The sequence below is a fragment of the Nicotiana tomentosiformis genome, chromosome 1, assembly GCF_000390325.3.
Source record: "Nicotiana tomentosiformis chromosome 1, ASM39032v3, whole genome shotgun sequence".
Classification (NCBI taxonomy): Eukaryota; Viridiplantae; Streptophyta; class Magnoliopsida; order Solanales; family Solanaceae; genus Nicotiana; species Nicotiana tomentosiformis.
Window position 1 is genome coordinate 148,514,896 of NC_090812.1, and position 8,395 is coordinate 148,523,290.

At 41.3% G+C, this 8,395-nt stretch overlaps 1 protein-coding gene across 1 annotated transcript; it reads left to right on the forward strand.

Moving 5' to 3' along the window:
* Positions 1 to 455: 455 nt before the first annotated feature.
* LOC138891529 (uncharacterized) lies at positions 456 to 1,199 on the forward strand. Its single transcript, XM_070174968.1, has one exon. It carries the CDS (start codon positions 456 to 458, stop codon positions 1,197 to 1,199), a length of 744 nt encoding a protein of 247 aa, XP_070031069.1.
* The last annotated feature ends 7,196 nt before the right edge of the window (positions 1,200 to 8,395 follow it).

Consider the following 8,395-nt stretch of genomic DNA (forward strand, 5'->3'; position numbering starts at 1 on the left):
GAATTGGGTCATGGAATATAGGAACATTGACGGGTAAGTTTATAGAGTTGGCGAAGATTCTCCAAAAAAGGAAGGTCAATATAGCTTGTGTTCAGGAGACTAGGTGCGTAAGATCGAAGGCGAGGATGCGGACAGGTATAAGTTGTGGTACTCTAGAGGCACGAAAGGGTAAGAATGGAGTGGGTATTTTGGTGGATAGGTATCTTAGAGAGTCTGTGGTAGAGGTTAGGCAGGTGAATGACAGATTAATGACTATTAAGCTAGTGATTGAGAGTGCACTCTAAATGTCGTTAGAGCTTACGCGTCGCAAGCGGACTTGGATGAGGAAGTCAAAAGGAGCTTCTGGGAGGGGTTGGATGAGATTGTGCGTAGTATTCCGCTTGCTGGGAGATTATTTATATGAGGGGATCTCAATGGGCATATTGGGTTGACTGTTGGTGGCTATAGCGAGGTGCATGGTGGCTTCGGCTTTGGGGATAAGAACGGAGGAGGTACTTCACCGTTGGGGTTTTACTAAGGCGTTTGAGCTGGTGATTGCGAACTCTAAGTTTTCGAAGAGGGAGGAGCATTTGGTTACTTTACAAAGTATGGTGGCGAAGACTCAGATTGATTATCTCCTCCTCAGGAGGTGTGATAGAGGGCTGTGCAAGGATTGCAAAGTTATCTTGGGTGAGACCATCGCGACACAGCATAGGCTCTTGGTGATGGATGTCTATATCATGATAAAGAGGAAGAGGAGGTCTGTACGAGGACGAGCGAGGATCAGGTGGCGAGCCTTAACTAAGGATAAAGCTCAGGAGTTGGAGGGGAGGTTATTGGCTATGGGAGCCTGGAGGAGTAGTGGGGACGCAGGCACTATGTGGACGACGATGACGAATTGTATAAGGGAGGCGGCGAGAGAGGTTTTACGGGTCACAAAGGGTTACTCTGGCGGGCACAAAGGCGACTGGTGGTGGAATAAATTGGTCCAAGGTAAAGTGGATGCAAAGAATGCGACGAACATAAAGTTAGTAGGGAGCACAGGCGAGGAGGAGAGGAGAGCAAACAGAGAGAGGTATAATGTAGCTAGGAAGGAGGCAAAGTTGGCGGTCACAGAGGCTAAGACTACAGCATTTGGTCATTTATACAAGGAGCTGGAGGACAAAGGCGGGGATAAGAAGTTATTCCGGCTGACCAAGGCGAGAGAGAGGAAAGCTTAGGATCTGGACCAAGTGAGGTGCACTAAAGATGAGGATGGCAGAGTATTGATGGGAGAGGCTCAGATTAAACAGAGATGGCAGACTTTCTTTCATAAACTCCTGAATGAAGAGGGGGACATGGATATTGTGCTAGGTGAATTGGAGCATTACGTGAGTCACCGAGACTTTAGGTACTGTAGGCACGTTAAGGTTGAGGAGGTCGTGGGGGTTATGCATAAGATGAGTAGGGGCATAGCAACTGGGCAAGACGAAATTTCAGTAGAATTTTGGAGGTGTATGGGTAGTGCAGGCTTGGAGTAATTGACTGGGTTGTTTAATGTTATTTTCATGACAAAGAGGATGTCGTATGAGTGGAGGTGGAGTAAGGTGGCACCATTGTACAAGAACAAAGGTGATATCCAGAGTTGTAACAGCTATAGGGGTATCAAGTTACTAAGTCATACCATGAAAGTTTGAGAGAGGGTGGTAGAAGTGAGGGTGAGGAGGACGGTGTCTATATCCAACAACCAGTTTGGGTTCATGTCGGGTCGTTCAACTACGGAATTTATCCACCTTATTAGGAGATTAGTGGAACAATACAGGGATAGGAAGAAGCATCTGCACCTGGTGTTTATTGACTTGGAGAAAACGAATGACAAGATCCCTATGGAGGTTCTTTGGAGATGCTTGGAGGCAAAAGTTGTGCCGGTAGCTTACATTAGGGCAATTAAGGACATATATAATGGAGTTAAGACTCGGATTAGGACAGTGAAAGCGACTCGGGGCATTTTCCGATTGTTATAGGGTTACACCAAGGATCTGTGCTCAGCCCGTTCTTATTTGCCCTGGTGATGGATGCACTGACACACCATATTCAAGGGGAGGTACCATGGTATATGTTATTCGTTGATGACATAGTTTTGATTGATAATATGCGAGGCAGCATTAACGAGAGGCTGGAGGTTTGGAGACAGGCTCTTGAGTCTGAGGGTTTCAAGTTGAGTTGGACTAAGACATAATACATGGAGTGCAAGTTCAGCGTCGAGTTGAGGGAAGCAGGCATGGACATGAGGATTGAATCACAGATCATCCCCAAGAGAGGCAGTTTGAAGTACCTTGGGTCGGTTATCCAGAGGGATGGGGAAATCGATGAGGATGTCACACACTGTATAGGGGTGGGTGGATGAATGGAGGTTAGCATCTAGAGTCCTGTGTGAAAAGAAAGTGCCACTGATACTCAAAGATAAGTTTTATAGAGCGGTGATTAAACTGCCATATTGTATAGGGCAGAGTGTTATCGAGTTAAGAACTCACATATCCAAAAGATGAAAGTAGTAGAAATGAGGATGTTGAGGTGGATATGCGGGCACACTAGGATGTATAAGATTAGGAATGAAGATATTCGGGAGAAGGTGGGCGTGGCTCCTATGGTTGACAAGATGCAGGATGTGAGGCTCAGATGGTTCGGGCACATGCGGAAGAAAGGTCTGAATGCCCCGGTAAGGAGGTGTGAGCGGTTGGCTTTGGCGGGTATGAGAAGAGGTAGAGGGCGGCTTAAGAAGTATTGGGGGAGAGGTGATCGGGCAGAATATGGCACGACTTCAGATTTCCAAGGACATGCCCTTAATAGGAAGGCGTGGAGGTCGAGCACTAGGGTTGTAGGTTAGAAGGTAATTGAGCATTTTTCTACTTCGTACAAGGTGTGAGGATAGTCTAGTAGGGTTTTGTCTTAGACTACTAGTGGTTAATATTGTGTTCACACTATTCTTCCATTTTTATAGTATCGGGCCTTATTTACTAGTTATTGTTATTACTTTTCATCTACTTTCTGGTTCTTATGATGTTGTTATTATTTCTATGGTTTCTGTTGCTGGTACTGATATATTCTCTCTTTTCGTTTTCTTGAGTCGAGGGTCTATCGAAAATAATCTCTCTACTCTCTTGGGATAGGGGTAAGATCTGCGTACACACTACCCTCCCCAGACCCACTTGTGAGATTTTACTGGGTTGTTGTTGTAAATTTTTGTTACATACATATCACCCATAAAGTAGACTAACTAACGACGTATACATTAAAAGTTTAATTATATTATATTAATTAAAGAACATAAAATCACAAAATATTTATTAATTATTAAATTGACATATTACTTGTATAAATTAAGCTTAAATTATAAATTTTAGTATTTAAGTTATCATTGCATAATTAAAGTAACTAACTAAGCTTGAGCTTGATCGAGACGAGCTTTGACCGAGCTTTATCCTAGTCTAATCGGATTGAGCCAAATTTTGACTGAAATCAAGCCGAGCTTTGACTGTAATCGAGAGGGGTTAAATACAATCAAGCAGAGTTGAGCCCTGAATCGGCTTTGAGTCGTTGCCATACCTAAATATAAGGTTGTTTTTAAAAGACAAGGAAGCTTTTTTTCAGTCATAATATATTCAAATCATCAAAATGACCTACAACTTATTAAACACTTGCCACACCTTGTTTTTTACTGCCATGCTCGAGAAATTCTAATTTGTGAGTCACATAATTAACATTATTTGTGTAAGGCCTCTTTTGATAATGTAACGATCTGATAAGTCGTTTTGAGTTCTAGCTTTCGTTTTGTGATTTGAGACTTTGAATAGCTTCATTTGATGATTTATTATGTTGTGTGAATAGTTCGTTTCGATTTTCAAAAAGTTTAGATGTGTTTTGGTAAAGAAATTTTAATTCTAGAGCTTTGATGTTGTTGGAGTTGACCACGGTCAACATTCTTGGTAAACAACCTTGGATTGGTGTTTTAACAATTTTAGTAGGTTCATATGATAATTTTGGACTTGTACCTATGTTTGGTTGGGGTCCAGGGTAACCCGGGGCCATTTCGATACTTCTAGTTAATAAGTTAGAATTTGAGTTTATGAATATTTGAAAATCCTTGAGTTTTGATACTTGATACTTGATTCTTGATTTTAGATATTGTGATGTTTTTAGCTTTCGAGTGAGTTTGTGTAAGGTTTATAGAATTGTTGGGATATTTGGATTGGGGCTCGGGGGCTCGAGTGAGTTTTGGATTGGTTTCAGGCATTTTTTATGAGTTTTGCTATTGCTAGTACTGCAGGTATCGCACCTGCAATGGTCAGATGTGCAGTGCGAGGTCTCCCTTGCGAGGGTTATTTTGCATCTACGTGAATAGAGGAGGTCAGTCAGGTGTCGCACCTGTGATGGCAAGGTGTGCAGATGTGGAGCTGTATTTGCGTGATGCTTATCCACATATGTGAATGGGGCTTTAGGATGGGAGTGTCGCACCTGCGAGCCACGGATCACAGATGCGATGGTCACACCTGCGGAGGGTAGGCCGCTTTTACGACTTTTGCACCGACGTAGGCTCGTACCTGCGAGCCATTGTGTCGCGCGTGTGAGGTCGCTTTTGCGAAGTTTTTCTCGCACCTGTGACATCCGCAACTGGGAAAAAGGGTAGGGTTTCGAGCCTTAGCTCATTTTACTTCATTTTTGAGTTGCCAGCAGGTGAAGTATGAACATCAGAAATCATGTGGTTTGGCTTAGAGGTTGGTTACACCTTAGTGGAAATGGGAGCGCATTATTATGGACTTTGTGGTAGGATTACCATGGACTTTGAGAAAGTTTGATGCCATTTGGTTCATTTTGGATGGATTGACCAATTATGCACATTTCATTCCAGTGATGACTTCTTACACTTCAGGGAAGTTAGCTCAGATCTGTATCACAGAGATTGTTCGTTTGCACAATGTGCCCACTCTATCATTTTAAACCGTGGTACCTAGTTTACATTGCACTTTTAGAAAGTTGTTTAGTGGGAGTTGGACGCGCAAGTGAGCTCAGCACTGCATTCCTCCCATAGATGGATGGTCAGTCTAAGCGGTCTATTCAGATCCTTGAGGATATGTTAAGAGCATATGCTATTGATTTTGGTGGTCATTGGAATTAGTTTCTACCACATTGATGGAATTTGCCTGTAATAACAGCTATCAGTCCAGCATTTAAATAGTGTCGTATGGGAATTTATATGGTAGGCCGTGTCGTTCTCCTATCGGTTGGTTTGAGCCTGGTGAGGCTAGGATGTGGATACAAATTTGGTCCACGATGTTTTGGAGAAAGTGAATTTGATTCAGGATCGCCTTCAGACAATGCATAGTAGGCAGAAGAGTTACGCAAACAAGAAGACCCGTGATATGACTTTTATGGAGGGCAAGAATGTACTTTTAAAAGTCTCGTCTATGAAGGGTGTGATGAGATTTGGGAAAAAGGGCAAGTTGAGCCCCAAGTTCATAGGCGCATTTGAGATGTTAGAAAGAGTTAGAGTGGTTGCGTATAAGCTTGCTTGCCTCCTAATATTTTGGGAGTTCATCCGATATTTCATGTTTCTATGCTCTAGAAGTATCATGAAGACAAGTTGCATGTATTGGACATTAGCACAATGCAGCTTGATGGGAATTTGACTTATGAAGAAGAGCCAATAACTATTATAGATCGGCAAGTCCGAATGTTAAAATCTAAGGAAATTCCTTTCATGAAAGTGCTTTGGAAAGGGCAACCAACTGAGAAGGCTACTTAGGAGTCTGAGTCTGTTATGAGGAGTATATACCCTTATCTCTTTGCCAGTTCAGGTACATTTCTAGGTCTGTCCGAGGACAAATATTTCTTTTAGAGGGGGAGAATATAATGCCCGATATGTCGTTTTGAGTTCTAGATTTCTATTTTGTGATTTGAGACATTGAATAGCTTTATTTGATGATTTATGACGTGTGCATGGTTCGTTTCAATTTCTGGAAAGTTAGACGTGTTTTGGTAAAGAAATTTTAATTCTAGAGCTTTGATGTTGTTGGAGTTGACCACTGTCAATATTCTTTGTAAACGATCCCGGATCGATAGTTTGATAATTTTGGTAAGTTCGTATGATAATTTTGGACTTATACATATATTTGGTTGGGGTCCCAGGTGTCCTAAGTTCGTTTTGGGCCTTCTAGTTGAAACTTGAAATTTGAGTTTATGAACATTTGAAAATCCTCGACTTTTGATGCTTGGTTCTTGATTTTAGATATTATTTTGATGTTTTGAGCTTTCGAGCTAGTTTATGTAAGGTTTATAGACTTGTTGGGATATTTTGACTAGGGTCTAGGGGGCCTAGGTGAGTTTCGAATTAGTTTCGGGTATTTTCTATGAGATTTGCTATTGTTGGTACTTCAGGTATAGCACCTGCGATGGTCAGGTGCGCAGGTGCGAAGTCACCCTTGCGAGGGTTGCTTCACATCTTCGTTAATGGGGGAGGTCAGTCTGGTGTCCCACATGCGATGGGAAGGTGCACAGGTGCAGAGTCGTATCTGCGTGATGTTTGTCCGCATCGGCGAAGGGGTTCTAGGCTGGGGAGTATCGCGCCTCCGAGCCACGGATCGTGGATGTTATGGTCACGCCTACAAAGGACATGTCGCTTCTGCAACATCTATATCTACGCATGCTCGCACCTAAGAGCCAATTTATCGTGCATGCAGGGTCGCTTCTGCGAGGCATTTCTCGTACCTACGACAATCGCAGCTGGGAAAAGGGGTTGGGATTCGAGCTTTAGCTCATTTTACTCCATCTTTTTGATCTAGACTTCGTGTAGAGGCAATTTTCGAAGAGTTTTTCATCCTAGCTTCTAAGGTTAGCAATTTTAACTTAGTTTTAATTTATTTTCATAGATTTTCAACCTAAAATCTAGGAATTTTAAGTGTAAAAATTGGGGTTTTGGGGTAAAACCTAAGAAAGCTAATTTTGAGAATTTGGACATCGATTTGAGGTCCAATTTTAATACAAATAACATATTTATACTCAGGGAAGAATGGGTAATCAGAGTTTGTTCTTGATTTCAAATTTTGGCCATGTGGGCTCGGGTTGACTTTTTCTTGACCTTTCCAAATATGATAAAGAATGAACCTTTTTGATACTAGGATAATTTCTAAAGCTTATTTTGACTTATTTGAGTAATATTTGGCTAGATTCGAGTTATTTAGATGCTTGTGCTAAAAGAAAAGCGGTATTGGAGAGTTAATTTGTTCCAAAAGAGATAAATATCTTGGTTAACCTTAATTTAAGGGAATTAGGATATAATTGGGCGTATTTGCTATGTGTTATATGTGTTGGGGGCGTCGTACATCCATGTGATGAGTACATATGCATTTTCATGGGTTAAATCATGCATACAGAATTAGGTTTATTCATGTCTTTGCTTATTTCTTGTATTATTCACTCGTGTTATGTTGGATTATAGTACTATTTGATCTTTCACACGTTAGTGATCATATTTGGGCTCTTGTTGAGATATATGAGTAGGATTAGTCCATGGAAATTTTAATTTGCTTATGTCACTTTAGTCATGATAATTTTTTCTTAATAAATCGTACTTAATCGTTCTCCTTGATATTATATTATGCGCTTTGCCACGTTTGGTTGCTTGTTGACTGTTTCTCTATGAGTTGGTATGTTGGATCGGGTTGCTCGCGAAAACATTATTATAATAGTTGTTCTACGCGACAATATGGCCATTGGATCAGGTTGCGCGTCGCAACAGTATTATGTTGGATCGGGCGGTTGCTACAACATATAGGATGTGGATTCTTATATTTAATTTATCATATTGTTTTCCTTTTGGATTTGGTATGTTGGTTTGTGGATATCGTCTTATCCTCTTGGGTTTGAGTTATTGAGAAATGTTGGGGTTGCTTTAATTGAAAAATAGTCGTTATCTCTCTTAGTTGAATATTTTACTATTTTTGTATTTATTCTTGCTATCTATCTTATTTTTTGTCTTGTTATTTCTACTGCTTATTAACTGTATAGATTTATAAGAGACATTGGTACGCCGTGGAAATGAATAATCTCCCGGATATAGATCTGAGCTAGCTGCTCCGAAGAATATGTAGCTGCCACTAGAATGAAATGCGCCGACTTGGTCAACCTATCTACAATGACCCGTACTGCGTCAAATTTCTTCAAAGTCTGTGGGAGTCCAACAACGAAATCCATGGTAATACGTTTCCACTTTCCCTCGGGAATCTCAAGCCTCTGAAGCAAACCACTAGGCCTCTGATGCTCATACTTCACCTGCTGGCAATTCAAACACCGAGCCACATACTTTACTATATCATTCTTTATTCTTCTCCACCAATAATGCTGCCTTAAGTCCTGATGCATTTTGGCGGCATCCGGATGA

Bases quoted from the DNA above. Each gene is read 5' to 3' on its own strand.
- LOC138891529 (XM_070174968.1), top strand. From the start codon at position 456: ATGGTGGCTTCGGCTTTGGGGATAAGAACGGAGGAGGTACTTCACCGT.